At 42.7% G+C, this 23,855-nt stretch overlaps 1 protein-coding gene across 2 annotated transcripts in view; it reads right to left on the bottom strand.

Moving 5' to 3' along the window:
* The window catches only part of SPON2 (spondin 2), a 42,634-nt gene that overhangs the window by 4,104 nt on the left and 14,675 nt on the right, over positions 1-23,855 (bottom strand). The window contains exons 1-5 of one of the 2 annotated variants that reach the window (XM_020797065.3): positions 11,703-11,829; positions 10,824-11,049; positions 10,241-10,464; positions 7,623-7,814; positions 3,039-3,213 (exon numbers count right to left, since the gene is read on the bottom strand). In XM_020797065.3, coding sequence (XP_020652724.2) covers positions 3,039-3,213; positions 7,623-7,814; positions 10,241-10,464; positions 10,824-11,046 — 814 coding nt within the window. In that variant the 5' untranslated portion in view covers positions 11,047-11,049; positions 11,703-11,829. Of the gene's footprint in view, positions 1-3,038; positions 3,214-7,622; positions 7,815-10,240; positions 10,465-10,823; positions 11,050-11,702; positions 11,830-23,855 lie in introns of those variants that run through there. The other variant, XM_020797066.3, reaches the window with a different exon arrangement.

Genomic DNA, 23,855 nt, shown 5'->3' with positions numbered 1-23,855 from the left:
CAGACTTTCCTTCCACATCCAGGCGTGTCCATAGCTGAGCGTCCTTTCGGCTTTGGCCCAACTACTGTACTTCATTAGCACTGGAGCTATTTGTACTTGTCCTCTGCTATTTCTCAGTAGCATGTTGGATGCCTTTTGACCTGAGGGGCTCATCTTCCAGCGTCATATCTTTTAGCATTTTGTTTCTGTCCATTGAGTTTTTTTGGCAAAGATACTGGAATGGCTTGCCAGTTCCTGCTCTAGGTTGATCGCATTTAGTTAGAACTCTCCACTATTACCTGTCCGTCTTGGGTGTCCCTGCACAGCATAGCCCATAGCTTCTCTAAATTACTCAAGCCCCTTTGCCATGACGAGGCAGCAATCTATGAAGGAGGATATGTGTGTTATGTGCCATCTATTCAGAAATGACTCATAGCAGCCCAAGTAGGGCTCTTAAGGCAAGTGAGATATATAAGGAGTGGTTTTACCAGTTCCTCTCTCCCAAAGAATTTTCCATGGCTGACTGGGGATTCAAACCCAAGGCTTCTGAATGCTATTCCATTACTCTGTCTACTACACCACACTCCCACCATACAGAGGTTATAATAAAAGAAAACCCACTCATCCATGCAGGTGATGAAGGGATGGCATTTGTGTCTCTTACCATCCTATAATTATCTGCTTATAATTATAATTATTTTGACATCTCTGTGTATGCTTGATCCAAGTGGATAATTTCCCAAGGTTAGTGTTCCAAGATTATACCCCATGGTTAGCCACCTCTCCGCTGTAATTCCCTCCTCCGCGGCCCAAAATGGTGAGAGGCATAGTTTGCCTCTTAAAATTCTTTTGAGGTATTGGACAAGCAAGGATGGCCGCTGGAAAGGCCTTGTGTGAAGATTCCAAAGATAAGGGGTGTACATTTTTTTCCAACACCCTAATGTGGAGTGTAATATTATTATTATTTTTAGTCGACTTACATCACTCTTTAAAAGGCCTTTGTCTCTTGGCAACAGAGCAGTTGGGAGGGGACTGGCCTGGCCTCCCTTGGAGGAGGGCTCCACAGCCTGGGAGCAGCTATTGATGAGATGCTCCCTTCTACCCTGACAGAGATCCTGGTGGGATCAAGAGAAGTGCCTGGGCAGGCTCATTTAAGAGAATATCTTTCTTGGATGTTAGCGGTGTAGAAAAGCAAGGGAATTCTAAAGGATCAACTAATACTTGGTTTAAAAGGGGATTTCCTGGAAATCTTTAAATATTTTGTTTTATTCACCACTAGGGGGCTTGGAAGCACATGTTCAGACACTTATATATCCTGTCATTGCCCTGACCATCCATTTCTGGCAAACATATCTATCTCTGCTACTAGAGCAATTCAACACACTTATTGTGAATGTCTTGGTGTGCTTTGGGTGTTCAACTGCTAGTCCCAACTAGAGCAGATCCACTGAATTAAAGGGAATTTAGTAAGTCAGTACCCATGTAACTTCCACTGATTTAATGAGATTACTCGGTTTGGGACTAACAGTTGGATTTAGGTCACTGATTACAAATTAACATAGGATGCAGTTAGACTGACAATAAGAACTGTTTTGGAATCAGGTTTTGCATAATTAAAATTGATGTGAAAAATCCCAGCTCCATGATGCATGGTGAAGCCTGTTTTTTGGGGGGCTGCAAAGTGAGGTGTTGTTGTTTTTAATAGGCTGGCAGGGGCTTTTTTTGTTTAACACATTTGTGAAACTGACTCTTTATGAATCCCTCTGGGCAATGTGAACACCCCCGTCATATCAAATACTGCCTTTGTGGGCAGTAGCAGGTTTTGGAAAGCAGGGACACTGCTGTCCAGCCATCCAAAGTAATGTCACTGTCACTACATCATTTTAATTGCGAGAAAGAGAGAGAAATGCATGCATTCCAAAGGATGCCTGGAAACTGTACTGAAAACAAATAGGAAAGAGAAGGTTGCAATCATTGGTGATGCACCAGGGCCAGCAACAATGGAAACCCCGTGGTCTGCAAACATGCCGGTTAATGACATGATCTGAAATCTCAGGTGTAGTTTCCTGAAGCAGTTTTAAGCCCCTACGTGTATTTTATATCAAAGTAATACTTTTTAAAGAGAGTGCACATGGTGATAAAAAATGCACACGCGACTGAAAATCAATTTAAAACACATTGGAGCTGAAATCGATACAAATCAGTAGTGCCCTCATTCACCAAAAAGCATGAAATTGTAAGTGTTGGCACCAGTTTTTGTTTCCACACCAAATTACAGAATTAAAGAGTTGAGAGACTGAAAGTCTAAGGAGAAGGAGGGATGGCATGTTGCGTGGATGCATGGAGTATGCTTATTCCTCACAGGTGTGCCTACATCTTCCTTGGCACCGTTTAATTTATGTTTTTTTCTATATGAAATTACATGTATAAATACCCTAATTTTCATGCAGATATCTTATATGGAGGCAGTAAACTCAACGGGCAAATTGCTGTTTTGTTGAGACTGATTGCATCATCATCATCTCTCTCTCTCTCTCTCTCTCTCTCTCTCTCTGCTAATGCTACACACTTCCTGGCAATGTCCTGGCATGCCCATTTGGCATTCGAAGGACCAACCATGTGGAGATGTGCTTGGAAGGGGGACATTTTTCATGGCAGTTCTCACACTTGGAAGTGTTCCTCATCTGGAACCAGCACTCACTCAGATGACTTGCTGACTTGAATTGATGGGGGGGGCTGAGCCTTTTAGTTTCCTGAAAAAGCAAAACTATGGAAACTGCATGGGCATTTCATTCAAATGGTAAGGAACATGCAAGCATGGCCATGTGCAGTGAAAAATGAATGCAAAAAGGGGAACCTCTGGCAAGGTTTACCAGCTACTTGATTGTCCCCCACCCCTATCACTTCAGTCATAAGTCATTCCCTCTGCAGAGGCGGATCTTTGCTGCCATTTGCCACTTCTTTTCCAAATTGCCTACTTAAGGGCTTTCATTTCACACATATCCTCATTGTTAGTAACAAGAGAATAGTTCTTCCCCCCTAGTGTAAAACACACTGACCTGAGACAGAATCATCTATTTCGTTACCTATTGCTGTCCCATTGCTTTGAGGAACAGGAAAGCCGAGTTTGCTTCTTTTAAGTTTTATCATGGTTATTCGAGCAATAGGTGGTAAATTTTTAAGCTTTGGATAATAAAATGAGTTTGCTGGGTGACTTGGAGAAGAGGAAGTGATCTGTGGATTAAAACACACACACACAATTAGTACATCATAAATGGGAACTGCAGTAAAATATTGCAATATAGATAGGATGCTTTTAGTAAGATGTACCACTGCGTCCCATTTCCCCTTTCCCTCCTCATTTATTTTGCCTCCTATTTTGGCAGTCATTTGGTTGTCCCTGAGCTGTCTTGGGATTCTGAGCCCTTAGAGCATCAGTGGGAAAGAAGACTGGCTTCAGTACAGGACTCAACTCCCAGGGCCAGCCTGGCTCCTCTCTCTCTCTCTGAGAAGCTATTCCTCCTGCATCCCACCTAACACCCCACCCCACCCCACCCCGAATCATCCAGCCCTTTCTGATTCTCTCTGCAGATCAGAAGGGCAAGCACTGGGCAAAGGAACTCAACTGCATACTCCAGCTGGGTCCCCAAAGTTGAAGGAGAAATGAAGTAGATTCAGCAGTGCCCTTGAGGGGGGGGGGGGCTTGGCAGCTTGAGACCATGACTGAGTCCTAAGCAGACATCCTTCCCTCTTCTCCTTTCCCAGTCAGAGAGGGACTTAGCAAGAGGTTACACACATCAAGTGAAACAGCTGGGTAGGCTAAACGTAGCCTGTGGGCCACATGGAGTTAACCCTGCCTTTAGGTGCAGGTTCATATGCAAGCAGGATTTCCTTTCTATACTTTACTCCTAAACTCCATGAGGCTTTGTAGGTTAATACCAGGACTTCCCATCAATCCTGAGTTTCCCAATACATGGCAGAGGAGAAGGAGAAACATTTTCTGTTCACATACACGTGTGCGCTCCTCTTCTATCTCCTGTCTGCCTTGCTTTTCACACCTGAGAGAAAATTTGTGGTATATCTGGGAGTGGGTGTGGTGGAATGGGGCCAATGCACTCAATCTTGTAGACAGAGGAAATGAATATCATACTAAGATATTTCAAGACCACTGGGTTTACAAATAAGGTATTAAATAACCGGTCTTGTAGAACAGCATCTATTTGTAAACATAAAGATGGAACAGGCAGTCTTGTGGGAGATGGTAAAGTGTATTATACCAGATTTTTAAAATCTGAATTAAATTAAATAGATAAGTAAAGTAAATTACTATCTAACAATGTACTGAAATCACTATAAAAGGAGAACTACACTGGACAGCGCCTTTTTTTACTGTGAAGGCTAGTGGGTTTCAGCCAGTTTTGTGAAAAAGGTTGAGATGGGCAAATCCTGATAGCATTAAAGACAGAAACACTTTGTTACAGATAACCCATAATGAGAGTTGAAAGCACACTACTGTTGGAGGTAGGTGATTTAGGCAGACTTTGGGGGTTTCAAAATCAGCCTTCAAAGAGTCTACTCAAGTGATGAAGAAAATCACCAAACAAGCCCAATTAATTTGTGTACTCCCTGAGGTTAGAGTTTTTGCTCTGACACACAGATACTTTTATAACTCACTTTTATAAGTGGTCTGCAAGCTCCTTGAAAACAATGGAGTAATAAGTAGAAGCTAACATGGATTTGTTAAGAACAAATCCTGCCAGGCTAATCCTATTTCATTTTTTGAGCAGGTTACCTCCTTGTTGACAGTGGGAATGCTGTAAATGTAACTTCAACAAAGCTTTGACAATGTGTCTCATGATATCCTGATTAGGAAGCTAATTAGGGGTGGGCTGGATTTAGCAGCTATAAAATGGATATACAGTTGGTTACAGAATTGCACTCAGAGAGTGCTGATCAATGGTTCCTTCTCAAACTGGGAAAAGGTAACAAGCAGTGTTCCACAAGGCTCAGTCCTGGACTTGGTGCTCTTCAATATTGTTATGAATGACTTGGATGAGAGGCTGCAGGGAATGCTTATCAGATCTGTGGATGACACAAAATTGGGTGGAATAGCTAACACACTGGAAGACAGAAATAAATTTCAAAAATATCTTGATAAGCTTGAGCACTGGATTGAAAACCACAGAATGAAATTTAACAAGGATAAAAGCAGAGTTCTAGAGCTAGGAAAAAGAAACCAAATGCACAATTACAGGATGGGGGATACTTGACTCAGTAACACTGCTTGTGGGAAGGATCTTGGAACTATTGTAGACCGCAAGCAGAATATGAGCCAGGAGCTACAAAAAAGAAAAATGCTTTTTTAGGCTGCATTAACAGAAGTATAATCTCCACAGCTTGTGAAATACTAGTTCCCCTCTATTCAGCATTGGTTAGCCTTCATTTTGAGTACTCTGTCCAGTTCTGGACACCATGCTTTAAGAGGAAAGCCAACAAACTGGAACAAGTTTGGAGGAAGGCAACGGATGATCAAAAGATTGGAAACCAAGCTCTGTGTGGAAAGAGTGAAAGAATGGGACATATTTGAGAAAATAAGACTGGGGGGGGGGATGATAGCACTCTTCAAATATTCGGAAAGTTGTCATACAGAGGAGAGACAAGATCTGTTCTCAATTATTCCAGAGTGCAGGAACACACTAATGGGCTCAGTTACCGGAAGCCTAATTTTAGTTGAATATCAGGAAAAACGTTGTAACTATTAGAGCAGTTCAACAATGGAACCAATTACCTCAGAATGTGGTGAGCACTCCAACACTGGAGGCATTCAAGAGAGTTAGACAGCCATATATTAGATATACTTCAGCTTTAATTCTTGTACTGAGCAGAGGGTTGAACTTGATGGCCTTATAGGCACCTTCCAACTCGATTATTCTCCAGTTCTGTTTCCTTTTCTGAAAACATTGGCTAGGTCTACTTTTCCTGTGGTAAAGAGATCTTTCCTCTAGAATGTATCTTTAACAGCATTATAGAAGAGTCATGGCCTCAAATGTCAGAAGAGGAAAATAGATGTACTGGAGGAGGAGAAATAATTGATATGAATGGTATAGCCTGCTTCTTCCAAAGGAACATTAAAAAGCTATGCAGTACAATACAGACCTACTCAGATATAGGACTGATTCAGTTCAGTGAAGCTTCCTTGCTTGGGACTATAGCCTTAGGCAGCAAGACGTGGAGAAATTTATGAGTGGGATAGAAGGAAAACGTAACCACTAGATTAGAAGAAAGAGGCACCAATGCCCTGACACTGTCAGATTTAAGGTTCTGGTCAGAGCAAGAACTAGATCCTGTGAGCTCTATACAGACATGAGTGTAACTATGGGTGGCTAGCATAAAACCCAAACAAATATAGACTTCATCTAACAGTCACACATAGGGACAACATGTCTCAACATGGGGATATTGTTTGTTATATATGTTGGAAGCTGCCATCTATTGACTAGATGGGCAGGGTACAAATACAATAAATAAAATAAAATAAATAAATAAATACCCACACAGAATTCAGTGTGTGTAATAGATCTTTCAGGAAAAAAACATATTTTCACTAATAACATTAAAAATCAGAAATATACACATGCATAGTTGTGATGCCCAAAGCATGGGCATCGTGCAATCTGTAGGGAAAGACTTGAAGTGAGTAGGTTTGATCACAATCTTGCCACTTTCTGTAGACTCAGGACATCTCTGGCTGGATGTCTTTTTTGTTTGGGATGGAATCTGGTATATTAACATGCACCAGCAGCAGAAAAGGTGGAAATGGGAAGATAGAAAAAAGAAGCATTCCTGTACATGAATGAGAACCCTCTTGAATCCACTGTAAAAGAAGAGTCATTTGGAGGAAAAACAGGCTTTCTATTTTGTTAAAAGTTAAGGTCTCAATACAGATCATTTTCCAGAACATGAACCAATACAGTCAAAAGTTTCCAGCAAATGTGATTTCTGTGTTAACTTTCTTTTCAGCAGAATTTATAAATATTTCATTAAGCAACTGTTTTTCTTCAGTCTCTACACTTTTTTTCCTTTATGGAAAATTCTCAGTAATTTCAAAAGCTGTGTAACAGAGCACAGTTCAGGTGAAATATTTTATAACTGCACCATTACACACAATATGTTGACTCAGTATATCAGTCTGCTGGGGAAATGGGCCACGGAATACGAACTGCTTTTATTCTTTTCAATTACTTTCAGGGACTTGGAACCCACCCACCTTTCCCTTTTTTTCTGGGGGGGGGGGAACCTTGTTTTTAAAAAGGGACTCAGGACTTGGTACCAAAGCCCTGAACTTGAATTCTAACTCTGACTCTGGTCTATAGTTAAAACTCACTACAGTTTTTTTGCCTTTGGACCAGAGAGTAAGCTGGCAACAATCAAAACAGGGAGCAAAAGATTCTATCCTTCCCTTTGTGGCTGTTGCTAGAAGAGAAGGTGTAATGGACACTCATTCTAAACACAGGGAAGGGTGGGTTGTTAGCTCACTAATGTATAAAACTTTTAATCACATTTAGGTTCATAGTAGAAAATAATTGTAACTTTTTTTTCCAACAAGGTTGGATGTTCAAGTGCTTTGTGAACGGTAAACTTACCTCTTTGACAGTATCTTGTGGGATGGTGGCAAAGTTGGGCGAGGAAAACGTGAAACCACTGTCAGTTCCGGCATCGTACGGAAAAAGTTCCAATGATATCTTCTGTTTCCAGTGATCTTTTTCACACAAATTTAAACTATCAATGCCTACGAACCAGTCAGGGCTGGGCACAATTCGTACAGCCATGGATACCTAATTAAGAAAAAAATATATCAAAAAATTGAAAATATTAAGCATAGTTCTCCCATATTAGATTATTCTACCATTCATCTTAATCTTAAAAGATGACACTGTTAAGGTGCTACATTCAATACGCCAGCAAGTTTGGAAAACTCAACAGTGGCCAGAGGATTGGAAAAGATCAATCTACTTCCCAATCCCAAAGAAGGGCAGTGCCAAAGAATGCTCCAGCTATCATACAATTGCACTCATTTCACACGCTAGCAAGGTTATGCTCAAAATCCTACAAGGTAGGCTTCAACAGTATGTGGACTGAGAATTCCCAGAAGTACAAGCTGGATTCTGACGAGGCAGAGGAACTAGAGACCAAGTGGCTAACATGTGCTGGATTATGGAGAAAGCCAGAGAGTTCCAGAAAAAAAAACCTACTTCTGCTTCATTGACTATGCAAAACCCTTTGACTGTGTGGACCACAGCAAACTATGGCAAGTCCTTAAAGAAATGAGAGTGCCTGACCACCTTATCTATCTCCTGAGAAACCTATACGTGGGACAGGAAGCAACAATTAGAACTGGATATGGAACAACTGACTGGTTAAAAATTGGGAAAGGAGTACGACAAGGCTGTATCTTGTCTCCCGGCTTACTTAACTTATATGCAGAATACATCATGCGAAAGAGGAGACTGCAAAAAATGGACTGAAGTTCAACATCAAAAAAATGAAGATCATGACCACAGGTCCCATCACCTCCTGGCAAATAGAAGGAGAAGATATGGAGGCCGTGACAGATTTTACTTTCCTAGGTTCCATGATCACTGCAGATGGTGACAGCAGCCACGAAATTAAAAGACGCCTGCTTCTTGGGAGGAAAGCAATGATAAACCTTGCCAGCATCTTAAAAAGCAGAGACATCACCTTGCCAACAAAGGTCCGCATAATCAACGCTATGGTTTTTCCTGTAGTGATGTATGGAAGTGAGAGCTAGATCATAAAGAAAGCTGACCACTGAAGAATTGATGCTCTTGAGAGTCCCCTGGACTGCAAGGAGAACAAACCTATCAATTCTAAAGGAAATCAACCCTGAGTGCTCACTGGAAGGACAGATCCTGAAGCTGAGGCTCCAGTACTTTGGCCATCTCATGAGAAGAGAAGACTCCCTGGAAAAGACCTTGATATTACGAAAGTGTGAAGGCAAGAGGAGAAGGAGATGACAGAGGATGAGATGGTTGGACAGTGTCACCGAAGCAACCAACATGAATCTCCGGGAGGCAGTGGAAGACAGGAAGTCCTGACGTGCTCTAATCCATGGGGTCACGAAGAGTCGGACACGACTAAACGACTAAACAACAACACCATTCATCTTGGTTTACTGTTATTATATAAACAAATATAACAGTAAGCTGGGAATATTATAGCATTTCCTCAGAAAATAACATAGACTATTTTTATAATAAAATATGTATCTACCACTTTTTTTTAAAAAAATCCAGATACATCTTTCCTAAAAAGTTAAACGTAGTTAACAATAATAAGAATATATTTTGAAAGCAACATTATACTTGTACTGTAACTATATCATACTTGGTTGGCCCGATAGCTCAGTGGTTTCGAGGCTGGGAGTTTGATTCCCCACTGTGCCTCCTGGGTGGCTTTGGGCATGCTGCATAGTCCCAAGATGCCCCCAGAAGAAGGGGACAGTAAACTACTCCTGTGTATGCTGTATCTAGAAAGCCCTAAAAATGGTTGCCATAATTCAGAACTGACTTGATGGCACATATATTATACTTCTAGACTATCAGGCTTTGATGGTATTCACATAAGAAACAGGAAAACTCTTACAGCCCTTAACTGCTCTAACAGCCAGATCAAGTTTGGGTAACTCTGGAGAGTATGGCAGCCATTTTCACCCTCCCTTGGATCTTAGTAGGCTGTAACCCCAATCACATGGTGACAAAAAATAAATCAATGTAAAAATGGGCAAATATGGATGACAGGAACAGTTGGCTATTTAAAGGGTATTTCAGGACTCCTCATACCCGTATGAGACCCAAAGTAGTGTTCATAAATATGAATCAACACTTATATCAATTAAAGAACATCCTGATTTTTAAAAAGAAAAAAAAAACCATTTTTTTCCACTGATGTTTGTAGGCAGGAGGCATCTCTTTCCTACTGCAATCAAACACAGGAAGAAATGCTCTGCTGAGACAGGTCTGCTGTAACATATATACGCTCCGTTTATAATTCAAGCATTTTTGTTTCTTTAAGACTGCTTATTTTTTCTAGTTACATATTTATTAAAAAATTAATTCCTTGAATAAAATTTTTATTATATAGGATGGGCTAATTTTAAAAAAAAAAACTGATGGTGTTAATTCTTTTATAATTGCAGATGCAACTGTAGGATTAAAGGGCTTTGGAGCAAAGCCTGACTTACCAGAGAGTATCTTGAATGCACTTCAAAGTCAGTGGAGGCTTGTCCTGTGCCAGTGGAAACTGCAGGAGTGGAGAATATTCCATGCACACTTTGGATTTTTTCTCCAGCTGCTTCTACTTCCTTCATTAATGCCCATGGTTCACCTCTTTCAGCAAACTCGCGCATACCATTACTGGCATACTCATTTGTTTTCCACATGTTGTAATCAGAATTATGGGCCACGCCTGTCAGAGGGAAGAGATTGCAATAGAGGAAAGTCTGATTTCAATTTGCCTTAGAACTTCATATATACCATTTCAGCCTATCCACTTTTTTTGAAGCGGGATAATATGTATATATATATATTTTAAAAAATGTAAGGTATGTTGTTTACTTCAGCTGCAGTAAATTAATAGCAGTTACAGAATCTGGGGGCAGGAAGGCGGGGACAGCTCCAGATGTTGTATGCAGCCGTGATACTGCATGTTTTGCCTTTCAGTTGCATGGATTTAAGGGTGACTTAATTAGAGCCATGAAGGAAAGAGGATGTTGCTTATACAGAATTAACTTGCCAGCACTTCTGTGCTACACGACCTTCACTTACCTAGAAGCGATGACCATTGCGCTGGAGGCCTGTACAGTGGGTACTGCTTGGGGAAAGCTGCTTGGCTCCATTTCCCTGTGAAAACAACGCTGTACGTCGCCAGCTCTTCTGCTGTGCAGACTGAATCGTCATCAAGAGGCACGCAAGTGACACAGCTCAGAAGAGTTAAAAGTAGTGTTGAAATCAGTTTGTCTGAGCAAGAGGCAAGTACCAGGTTTTCCATTTCCTTATTTATGGGGAAGGACAAAACTCGGTTAGTTTCTGCATATTACACAAGTAAATGCTTAAGGTAAAGTTCTGAGGAAAGAAAAAGAACTTTGCCAGAAACCCTTGTTGCCTTTCAGAACATGCTTATACAACTTTTAAGATAAGCTCCCGTATCCAGTGTAACTCAAAACTGTAGCAGTACTTCATGCAAATACTTCTGATCAGAACAGAAAACATGATTGTAGCTGTGCGATTTTGCAGAGCCATTTCTGATATTGTTATTAAATCATATTTGAATGAAATTTTGGCTTCATTGCCTCAGCAAATGTTTGTACAAAGCATGGATAGTATATTTATGCTCTAACATGAGTCCTCTGTGTTATCTTTCCCTCAGATATGGTTTATCTTGAATCTGAGTTAAAAATTACTTCATGGCATAACACGGAATGTCAGTTTTAGTGCATTAGGAATGTTGCTCATTTGCTTGCCATATTTCATATTCTTGTAATTAGGCAAATAACTTTTTATAAGCATCAAGACAGCACAAAAGGCAAAAGATTAGCAGCTATTACATTGTTGTTTTTAATGGTAATTTATTTTTAAAGGGTTTATACTTGGGTGCAATTAAAAACAGCAGTTCTAATGGCTGTGGAGTAAATTAGCAATACTTACAAATATTTTCCCACTTAGTGGTGTCTCCTCTTGAGCCTGGTAAGGCAAGAGTGCTTGCTTTTGCCTCCAGCTGAGCAGTTCTGCCAGAGGAGTGAGCAGAAGTCCTGCTATTTATGCCTGAAGAAGGTCCCTTTGGTCCAAGCTTCACTGCAACCTTTAGACTCTCTAGCTCTTGCTGAATGTTTCTTGTGCTTGTTTGAAATGCTTTTACTGTTTATGAGAATTAGTTGCATGCCAGTTGTGTTGTTTGGGTTTTTGGGTTTTGTTTTTCAAAGAAAAAAACTATTACAACTGGGATGCTGCCTAGACAAAGCATGATTTTTGAGAACTTACATTATTGCCACCACTTCAAGGTTTCTGGTGACTGGACATTTCTCTGTTCTTGCTTTTATGCCCCTAAGCTAAGGATGAACCGCTTCCAACACAAAACCTTTTCTCGTGGAAGATTTTTATATGAGAAGCATATTTTTGCAAGTTTATTGTCTGACAGATGGCTGTTCCAAGTATTTACTGAAAGCACTCCCCTCTAAAGCACCCATATGCACATGTTTGAGCTAGGAAATGAAAACTGAAGATCCCAACAAAAATATGGCTTTCAAAATATCCTACACATGTGGTTTCAAGAAAACAATATCATGTATACATTTTAATTACTAAATATTCTCTGACAGAGCCGTATGAGATAGACTGTTTGGCTTGAAAAGTGACCTTAGAGCACCTCTCTGAGGTTTTGTTGCTCTCATTAACATTTTAGGTTTGGATTAAAGTTGTTTTAGATTTTGGTTTGGATTCAGATATCAACTGGGTGACACTCCCAGGGTGGGAGTAATGGTGAGGGATTTCTTAGACATTGGCTTCATGAAGTCAAGCCTCTCATCACTACTGGAACTCAACTTTATTAGGGTGGGAGGGGAGAGCACGTACAAGGTTTGGCTGAGTACCGGTGCACCCGGCTCCACCAGTTTGCAGGGAGGCTGAGTTAGCTCCACTAAGCCCCCTTCTAAGTCCACTCCAAGCCCTAGTTCCCATCACTGGGCCAGGGCCATCCACAGCCCATGGCTGAGGTCTAGTTTTCCACACTGACCAAGCTAACCAACACCCTTTAAGGAGGGCCCGGAGTGTTCAGCAGTTACAGGCTCCCCTTTCTCCTGAGTCCTTCATAACTTCAGTGGTTCCTTCTGGCTTTTCTTCCCCCAGTGCTTTCTCTGGTTTGAGGTGGGGCTTGGGTGACCAGTGGGTCTCCTTGGCCCCCAGGAGTCTGGGGTTGGTAGTGGACTAAGGAGTTGCATAGCTCCTCCACAACCTCATCCCCTCGCAGCCTGCTTCTTTATCCATGACCTGGTCTAGGGCTTCTCAACCATCAGCTGGCAAGCCTCACCAAGAGTGAAAAATATGGGATCCTCTCTGTTTGTCCCTGATGAGGACAACAAATCTCCTTCCTTTCCTCCTCCTCCTTTAATCTGGAATCAAACCAACTCGGCCCAGCCTCCAACCCCTCACCGAGGTGTGGCTTATCCACCTCACCTCTTTCTTCTCCACCTGGGACCTTGCTTTCCCTCACATTACCCCCCAAATGCCCTCCTGCCAGGGTCTCCATCAGGTCCACTGGGGGTGCAGGGTGAGGGCAGACCAAAGAAGGCTGGAACATCAGCAGAATATGTTACAGTACTCATAAATATGGAATAATCATCTTCATATTGACTGTATACTACATATATAATTCATAAAGGCTCTCCCTCTGATTTAAACAGGATGTGCACTAGAATCAGTCCTTGCTGATAGTCTCATCTCATAAAGACGAATTCTTTCCCACCCATCTGTCCTTTGGGGTTGAGGGAAATTGAGGAAAAATAAGGAGTGAAAGGCCAAGAGTACTAAACATATGGGAGATCAAGATCATTAGCCGAAATATTTTGCAGTTGTATAAATCTTGTTCCCCCAAACATTCTTTATTTATTAGCAATGCATTTTGGCATAACACTTTAGATCCTAAGTGTAAAACAAACTTTAGATGAAAAAAAAACTGTTAATATTGTAAAATTTAGGTCACTGCTTGATGTTTTGGTCATCCAGAAAGCAATGTGCCCTTCGGTGAACTCTGATAGAACTGGGAAGAGATCATTTCAAAGCCAGCTGCAGGTTGGGGTGGGGTGGGTCTGGGAGAAGTGTCCTCTCTGCCCTTGACTCCGGTAGGCTGGCCAGTCCAGTGGCATTGAGTGGCCCTGGCTGGACTCAAAGGGGTTGCCAGTTTCAATTCCCCCACAGTGTGGATGAATGTGATGTTTTTGCCATTAAACAATGAGAAATTTAAACCTTTCCTGCAATAAATTTTCTAGAGAAGCACAACATCTTGGAACTAGATAAGTTTTAGACAATATTTGGTTTCAGTTGTGAAATAACTATTATTCCTGTTTGGATGGTTCACATTTAAGACAACATATCATATATCTGACATATCATGTGTGTGTGTTAGAATTGTAGGTGCTATACGTATGTATGCTGTGATCTATTTACTGCAGTCCTGTTGAGGAATTACTCTCGTGTAACTCGATGTCGTACTTCTTGTCTGAAGGCGGAAGTGCTATTCATTAAGCACTTCTGCACACATATGGCACGATTCCTTCCTTCCTTCCTTCCTTCCTTCCTTCCTTCCTTCCTTCCTTCCTTCCTTCCTTCCTTCCTTCCTTCCTTCCTTCCTTCCTTCCAAAAGTGGGTCAGGGTGTTACATGTGATTGTGTTTTATGTGGCCTGGGCCTGCTCAGTCCTAGGCCAACAAATAAGATTCTGGCCAGTGTGTTACTTCTGGAAGGATAGTATCTTACTTCATGTGAAGATAGCTTCGGTTAACAGTGCTAGGTACTGCTGCCAATGACAGGGCTTAAGAGATTCATGAGACAATTTGAGGGCAAGAGATATAAGGAGGGTAGGGCTTAAGCCCTTGTTATACAAACTGACAAAGGATCAAAATGGTGCTAAAACCAGAACTATCTCTGATTTTTACTTCTCACATTGTCACTGTAATAATATGAACCGTGAGCAAGACAACCTTTGGCTTCCCAAGTGTTTCGAGCATTAACTCCTTAAGTCATTGACCAGTAGCCATGCTGGCTGGGGCTTCAGGGAAGCCAAGTCCAAAACATCTTCAGGGCCAAATGTTGATAACCATCACTGGTCTACCCTGGCCAGAGGCCTTCCCTAGAGACCTTTCCCTGCCCTCATCTAAGATCCTTTAAAGCTAGGATTGGCAGCTAGCCAGATAACCATTGGCTTGTCTGGCTTGAGATATTTGCTTCCTTCATGCCCCGTTCCCAAGCAGGATAGGGAAATCCTCTCTCTCTCTCTCTCTCTCTCTCTCTCTCTCTGGTGTAGTTTTGCTATGCATAGCGGTTAGTCTCAAAAATTCTTTTTAACTTTATTAATTTGCATGCTCTTCTTTGATATTTCTGCATTTGTTTTCTGGTAGTGCATAGGAAACAGCTTGAGAAAGGGGCCTCTCGTCTGTTTTCTACTCCAGGCTATAGGCTGTCAGGGCTGCGCTCTGCACAAGAACTGTTTAAGGATGCAGTCCAAAGTATCTGTGACTTTCATATATGTCCCCTATGATTTGAAACTCAGAAGATAAAATACCTCTCTTTTTTTCACCTGTGTGCAATCTAATTTTGTGCATCATTTCTTGGATGCTTATTGGAAAAGTGCTTCAGATAAGCACAGAGCCGTGTCTTCTTCTTATAGTCCAATCCCTAGTAGAAAGATCCCATTTAACATAAACAAGAATTGAATGTGTTGTCTATGTAGCTACATGAGATTAATGCATTGCGATGGGATTAGCCATCTCTTTCCAGCTGATGAGTCCCCAGCCAATAGCAAGTATGCCCAAATGCACGACTTTATCGTTTCTGCTATTGGATTTCATTCTTTCTTTTATTCCAGTCTATGAGATCATCAGTTTAGTCTGCATTCCCCTCCCAGTCATCCTCCTGTAAACAATATTTCCCTTTCCCCTCCCCCCGTCATCCCACATAGTAGCTTTGTTAGATCAGAATCAGAACCAAAAGCCCTGCCATGAATGGTGTTCATAAAACACAGGGTCTTTCACGGTTCCCTCTTCCAACAACAGGCCCTCATCCCCTCCAGCTTGCCTCTTCACCCAATCTCCTGAAAAGGACAAAAGCTGATCCCACAGCTATAAATACTCAACTATCCAACAAAATGCACCAGAGCACAGACAGAGTTTTGACTCCTGTCCTCTGAAGATGGCGGCCACAGAGACTGGCGAAACATTAGGAAGAACAACCTTCAGAACACGGCCAAACCCACAACAACTAATGTCTGTTTATTCAAACATGAAGTTGTTTCAACTTCTTTTGGCAAATCAGGTTGGTTTTCTTCTGTACTTAGTCAATAGGCATAGCTTTGTTTGTATAGTTCACATGTCTGATTTTTCAGGCACTAGATTTATGTGTCTAGAGGGGCAATGCAAAAGGAGGAATTATGCAGTTGAGCCTCACCACTATAAATTTGCAGGTTATAGTACTAATATCCCAGGGCAGAGTTTTAATCACTTTTTCTCTTCCCATACCTTATTGATTGTACCTTTATGCCTGATGAAGAATTCCAGGGAACTCCAAAACTTGTGCTAATTTTCTATCACTTCTGGAACATTTTAGTGGTCTTAACAGAAGGTGTTATTCAAATCTGCTTTTCCTTTTAAATGAAGTATATATTAATATAGATCTGTTACCATTCAGCTGTCCTACTTTTTATTTTGCAGAGCTGAAAACTAGGTCATTATTTTATATGCTGCTAATCCTGTACAGAAACCAACAACTTTAAAATCGATTACCCTGTTTCCCCGAAAATAAGACCTAACCTGAAAATAAGCCCTAGCATGATTTTTCAGGATGCCTGTAATATAAACCCTACACCAAAAATAAGCCCCAGTTAAGTGAAACCCCGCCCTCCACCCTTGTGCAGCAACCAGAAGAATATTTGAATAAACGTAGGTGTACATGAAAAAAAAAACCCATCCCCTGAAAATAAGCCCTAATGCGTTTTTTGGAGCAAAAATTAATATAAGACCCTGTCTTATTTTCAGGGAAACACGGCAATACCCTACTTGGTAGTTTCTTTTGTTTGACTGCCATTCATATAAGCATATTTAGACACAGAAAATTCTCACTTCTCCCAATCCTGTTACCAATTCTACACGTGTCTACCCAGAAGTAGCTCCCTTTCAGTTCAGTGTGACTTACTCTGAGGTAGGTCAGCACAAGACTGCAGCCTTGTATTGACCTATCTCAGAATTAATTCGAAAATATATGTGCTGTACAACAACGTGATAGTGTTTTCTCCCTCGTCTTCTCTTAGTTGCTGTTGTTCCATGCCATCAAGTCACCTCAACTGATGGAGACTCTATAAATAAGAATCCTCCAAAATGTCCTGTTCAACAGCCACGCTCGGCTCTTGCAAACTCAAGCCTGTGGCTTCCTTTAGGGAGTCAATTCACCTTGTATTTGGTCTTCCTCTTTTCCTGATGCTTTCAACCTTTCCCACCATTATTATATTTTCCAGATAATCTTGCCTTCTCATGTTGTGCCCAAAGCAGGATGGCCTCAGTTTAATAATTTCTGCCTCCAGATATAGGTAAGGCTTGATTTGATCAAGGACCCTCTTCTTTGTCTTTCTGGCAATCCAGGGTATCCACAAAGCTCTTATCCAGCCCCATATTTCAAAGAAATCTATTTTTTTTCCTGTAAGGATATCCACTCAGTGGGACTGACACTGATTGTCTGCCTGTTCCTAATCTTCCTTCTACTGCAAATGAAAATTTTAGTCTTCAAGTAATTGATTTTTAAAAGTTCATTACCACAGTATGAAGCAAGAGCCCTCCAAAAACACCTTAAACTTGTGCTTATTAAATTGTGGCATCAGCATAAAGGAGGTTTGAAGGTGGTCCACTTGCCAAATCTGAAGCATGAAAAATAGGATTGAATAAGCATTTGACTATTGAATTTGTATGGAAGTTAAACAACGTAGGGTTAAAGCACAGCTCTGTTTAACGGCATGAAAGGTGAGGGCTCAATAAGTAGCCAGCGTGGTTGCAGTTACTCTGCATCCATTCATTTTCATATGAACATCAAATATTTATTTATTTATTTATTTATTTATTTATTTATTTATTTATTTATTTATTTATTTATTTATTTATTTATATCCCGCCTATCTGGTCGGTTAAGACCACTCTAGGCAGCTAACAGCATAAAATAGTATAAAAATTTTTAAATAGAAGAAACCTTAGGAGAGGGAGGAAACAATAGGAAAGGGAGAGGAGAGGGCATCAGGAATTGTCTGGAGGGAAGGCCCGCCGAAACATCCATGTTTTTAGTTGATTTTTAAAGATACCCAGCAAGGGTGCCACTCAGATCTCAGGAGGTAGGTTGTTCCAGAGGCGAGGAGCCACCGCCGAGAAGGCCCAATTTCTTGTCTTTACCTTCCGGGCCTCCCTTGGCGTTAGGCTCCTCAGCCTCACCTCCTGGCTCGCACGAGTGACACGGGTAGATCTTGGTGGGAGTAGGCGTTCCACCAAGTATCGAGGCCCTAAACCGTTTAGGGCTTTGTACGTAAGCATCAGCACTTTGAAACTATGCGGAACCAGATGGGCAGCCAATGCAATGCAGCCAGAGTAGGTGAGATATGTTGGTATTTTTTCACTCCACTAAGTAGTCTGGCTGCCGCATTCTGCACCACCTGTAGTTTCCACAGCAGCCTCAAAGGTAGCCCCAAGTAGAGCGCATTGCAGTGGTGTAATCTTGAGATTACGAGCGCATGCACCAAGGTAGTGAGCGCCCCAGCATCAAGGTAGGACCGCAGCTGGGCTATCCGCCTAAGGTGAAAAAAGGCAGAGCGGACCACTGACGCCACCTGAGATTCCATAGTGAGCGCCCGGTCCAGATGGATCCCAAAGCTGCGGACCCCATCCTTGGTGGGCAGAGTCACCCCCCCCAAAAGAGAGGGTGTTTCCGAAATCCCCAACTGTGGAGGCACCCACCCTCAGTACCTCCATCTTGTCCGGGTTCAGCCTCATCCCGTTCTCCTGCATCCATTGCAGTACAGTCCCCAGGCAGCGCTGAAGGGACAGAACGGCATCTCCTGCAGTTGGTGAAAAGGAGATGTAGAGCTGAGTGTCATCAGCATACTGATGACACAAGGCTCCACACCCCTTGATGACCCCACCCAGCGGCCTCATGTAGATGTTGAACAGCATTGGGGAGACAATCGACCCCTGTGGAACCCCACAATTGAGACTCCATGGGGCTGAAATACTCTCCCCAAGCTGCACTCTCTGGGGGCAGTCCTCCAAGAAGGAATGGAGCCAGGCCAGTGCCAGGCCGCCGATTCCCAGCTCAGAGAGCCTCCCCAGGGGGATACCGTGGTCAATGGTATAAAAGGCCGCTGAGATGTCGAGGAGGACCAGCAGAGACACTTTGCCCCTGTCAGCCTCCCTCAACAGGTCATCACACAGGGCGACCAATGCCGTTTCTGTGCCATGGCGCGGCCTGAAGCCTGACTGAAACGGATCCAGGGCCTCTGTTTCGTCCAAGTGCGCCTGGAGCTGGTCGGCCACCACCCTCTCAACCACTTTGCTTAAGAAAAAAACATTGGCGACAGGCCTATAGTTGCCAATTTCGTCCGCCGCCAAATTAGGTTTCTTTCTGATGGGTCTAATGAGTGTCTCCTTGAGGGCAGATGGAGACAGTGGCCCATTCCGTTATTATAGGCCTGGCTGCTTTGATTAGCCAGGCCAGGCAAGGGTCAAGGGAGGAGGTGGTGGCACGACAGTGATCAAGCGCCTTGGCCACAGAATCAGGCGTGACAGGTTGAAAGGAATCGAAAGTCACCGGGCAAGATGGAGCACTGGACATCTCTGCTCGACTCACTGTATTCAAAAAAGGAGAGAGGTCCCGGCAGATGGCCTCCACGTTCGATTTTAAAAATGCTGCAAACTGGTCTGATGAAAAACTAGAGGGAGGCCCATCACTCAGACCAGTTCTGGATAGGTCGCACACTATACGGAATAATTCTGCCTACTGGTTGGATGCTTCGCTTATCTGGTTAGCGAAGTATGCTCGACTGGCAACCTTCACCTTAGCCAGGTAAAGGTTAGTACCGACCTTGACAGCTATCCAATTATAATCCGTCGGGTCCTTTCTCCATTTGCGCTCTAGCCGTCTCCTGACCCACTTCAACGCCTGGAGATCCTGGTTAAACCAGTCTGCCGGGCGGTCTCTGCGCTGGAGAGGGCGTTTAGGAGCAATCGTGTCTACAGCCCTAGCCGCGGCGGCAAACCAGCCGTCAACCAGAGCCTCGTCAGGAGCACCAGCCAGGTCAGCCGTAACACCTCTCGTGGCATCCTGGAATCCAACTGGATCCAGTAGCCTTCGAGGACGGACCATGACAATAGGTCCCTGCTCCCTGCGAGGGGGGAGAGCCATTTTGAGGGTACATTTTATTAGGTGGTGATCCGACAATGACAAGGGTACCGACTCGAGGTCAGTCACCATCTGACCACTCTCGCTCCCACTGGTGGAAAAAACCAGATCAAGTGTGTGGCCACCCACGTGGGTGGGGCCGTTGACATGTTAGGACATGTTCAAGAAGGCCATGGTCTCCAAGAACTCAAGAGCTGGCCTGGAAGACTCTGCCCCTGCACGCACGTTGAAGTCCCCCAAGACCAATAGCTTCGGGGATCCCAACAGTGCCGCGGAGACAAAGTCCACCAGCTCCGGTAGGGAAATGGCTGGGTCGCGGGGAGACGGTAACCCAGCAAGATCCCAATACCAACCCTGGCCCCAACCGACACATGGAGGGCCTCAAGACCCGGCTTTACTACTGAGGAGCGCCTAGTAACCTCCAAGATGGATTTGTAGACAATGGCTACTCCCTGTGTTGGTCCACAGTTGACCTTCCTGTTCTAAATCCCACCTGCTCATTTTTAAGGATATTTTCTTGATCTAATGAATCTAGTAATTTCTTAAGCAGATGAGTTGCGTAAAGTTTGTTGACAATACTTGGCAAACTGATTGGATGGTAACTGACAGAATGAGTTCTATTTCTTTTGTAATAAACTGCCATAATATTGAGTAAAAGAGCTGGTTTAGTAAAGCAGACAGAGTTTCAGAGTAGGCCTTGAGAGACCTGGGTTCACATCCTTACTCAGCTATAGGAAGTCACTGGAGAATGGCAAGGGTAAGCTACTTCTTCAAGATTTCACATTCCTTGAGGACATTGTTAGCATCAGCGTAAGTCGGAAACACTGCACATAACAACTGCTGTGGAGAAATCCCAGGATTCTGGGATGTGTGCTTAGTGATTTCCAAGATGGATACAGGTGGCTATTCTGGCAAAATATCCAAGCTTTTCCATGGGACATGTGGGCACTCCTGGCTGATTGCATAGATGCTTTGAAAATATGATCCCCACAAATTCACAGGAATACAGGTGTCGACTTGTATTGGCAAAGTGTGGAAATTTATTGGCTTTAAAAAAAAACCCTCTAGCTATGCAGTGGATAAAAGTTTAGGAACCTACAGAGCAGAATTAGCTTCAAGTCTCCCGTAGCAGGCCACCCCCTATTGGCTAGTTCTCATTTGGAAATTACTGTCTCAATAATTCACTCAGAGATACTGTTAAGAGAAAAAAATGTAAATGCTCATTTGCTTACAGTTCCTCCTAGATTAAAACAAATAACATTCTGTAGAGAAATAATAACTGATTATGTAAACAGAACTTAACTGCTTAACTAGCTTCATGATTAATTGACTGAACTGAATACTTCTGACTCTCTGACAGACTACATGCTCTGTCTTCAAACTGTCTGACTAAAAAGAATGGGAAAAGAAGGCTTGAGTAGAGTGTGTGGCTAGTTTCGAAATTCTGGGGCACAGCGGAAAGAATTGGTTGCTGCTGGATTGATTAATGTTCACCCCAGCCTAGAATGGCCCTCCCAGCCAAATCCTCTTAAAGGAAACATTTGATGGTGCAATAATTCCAACAAATTAGGCTGATTGATTGTGAGGTTTTCTGGTGATGTCAGAAGGAGACTAAATCATGTAGCTTTGATGCTGTGATTGAACATTGCCAAATCAGTATCTTTTTTCTCTTAAAAGATACAGATTTGGCAATTTATATTTTCTTTTCAACTTAAATTAATCTATGGCAATCGTTGTCAATTTCTATTCCCCATATAAATGGTATTTCTCAACCATTTTTTAAACTACAAAATATTCCTTGTCAAACCAAAGTTTAGAGATGCAAATAGGAATATGAAGGCTAGTTTTGTAGATGTTATGGACAGGATCAAATCTCAATAATGTTTAATACTACATTGAATGTGTCTACTATTGTGATTGACAACTAAAATAGATATAGGACTCTTCAGTAGAGGAGTTCTTTCAGCAGCCCATTTAAACATACTACTTACTACAGGAAGTTCTTTCAATAGAGGCCAATGATGACTAATTCATGTACATATTGGTCATTAAGTTTTATGTTTAAAAGCATGAACATCAGATATGTTTGCTTTCAACTCCCACCATAATAAATCTCTACTTCAGTAATGGGTTTTCATCAGAGATGACTGCAGGGCACTTTTATCTAATTTATTGTTGTTGTTTAGTTGTTTAGTCATGTCCGACTCTTCGTGACCCCATGGACCAGAGCACACCAGGCCCACCTGTCTTTCACTGCCTCCCGGAGTTGGGTCAAATTCATGTTGGTAGCTTCAATGACACTGTCCAACCATCTCATCCTCTGTCGTCCCCTTCTCCTCTTGCCTTCACACTTTCCCAACATCAGGGTCTTTTCCGGGGAGTCTTTTCTTCTCATGAGATGGCCAAAGTACTGGAGCCTCAGACTCAGGATCTGTCCTTCAAGTGAGCACTTAGGGTTGATTTCCTTTAGAATGGATAGGTTTGTTCTCTTTGCAGTCCAGGGGACTCTCAAGAGTCTCCTCCAGCACCACAATTCAAAAGCATCAATTCTTCAGCGGTAAGCTTTCTTTATGGTCCAGCTCTCACTTCCATACATCACTACAGGAAAAAAGAAAGGTTACTTACCTGTAACTCTGGTTCTTCGAGTGGTCCTCTGTGAATTCACACTAATGGGTTAAATCTGCACTTGTGCAGAGGCCTCGGAATATTCTAGAGCTTAAAGTAACACTTTTGGCTCCGCCCCCCAGGATCTCATGGTCCGCCTGTCCTAACAGATACCTCAGTTCCCCAAATTCCGCTGCTGCTCTAAGGTGAGACAGCCGTGACGGAAAGAGGGGAGGACGGGCGGGACGTGTGAATTCACAGAGGACCACTCGAAGAACCAGAGTTACAGGTAAGTAACCTTTCTTTCTTCTTCGTGGCCTCTGTGAATGCACACTAATGGGTGATTAGCAAGCTTGCCTCTGATAAGAGGAGGGACGTCACGGCAAAACAGCAGACAGGACCGCGCGTCCAAAAATGACATCCTCCTTGGCCCGCAGATTCAGGCAATAGTGAAAGATGAAGGCTGACGGAGTGGGCCAAATGTCAGCTGTGCAGGTGTCTGACAGCGGGACACCCTTGAGGAAAAGCTGTAGAAGTAGCCAAAGTTCCGGTAAAGTGAGCGTTCAACGGGCGCAGGTGATTAGACTTGCGGGGGAAAAAACAGTCCTGCAAACATAGAACGATAATGCTCTGCGAACATCTAGCAGGTGAAGAGACCTCTCTACATCTGTAGGGAGTTAGGAAAGAAAGTGGGCAGACTGATATGAAACTCAGTAGAAACTTTAGGTATGAAGGAGACATCTGGGAACAGTATAACTTTGTCCAGGTGGCAAAGTAGGAAGGGAGGATCCACCTGAAGTGCTACTGGAAGTAACTGCAACTAAGAAATAACCTTGAAAGTCAACAAATGTCCAGCAATTGTGGTCAGTGGCTCAAATGATGAATGCGAGAGGCACTCAGGACAGTGTGAACAGTCCACTGTGGTATAGACTGGCCCCGTGGAGGGTAAAGGTTTGCCGTACCACGGGAAAACCTCTTCATTTAGGGTAGCGAGTAGTAATTTTGGTAAATGCCAGCCAATTGCAGAAATAGAATTGATTCGTAGAGGGCTTCCTGGAGT

This window comes from Pogona vitticeps, chromosome 3, assembly GCF_051106095.1.
Source record: "Pogona vitticeps strain Pit_001003342236 chromosome 3, PviZW2.1, whole genome shotgun sequence".
In the NCBI taxonomy this organism is placed as follows: Eukaryota; Metazoa; Chordata; class Lepidosauria; order Squamata; family Agamidae; genus Pogona; species Pogona vitticeps.
Note: the sequence above shows the minus strand (reverse complement) of the source record. Positions and strands in the feature narration are given on the sequence as shown.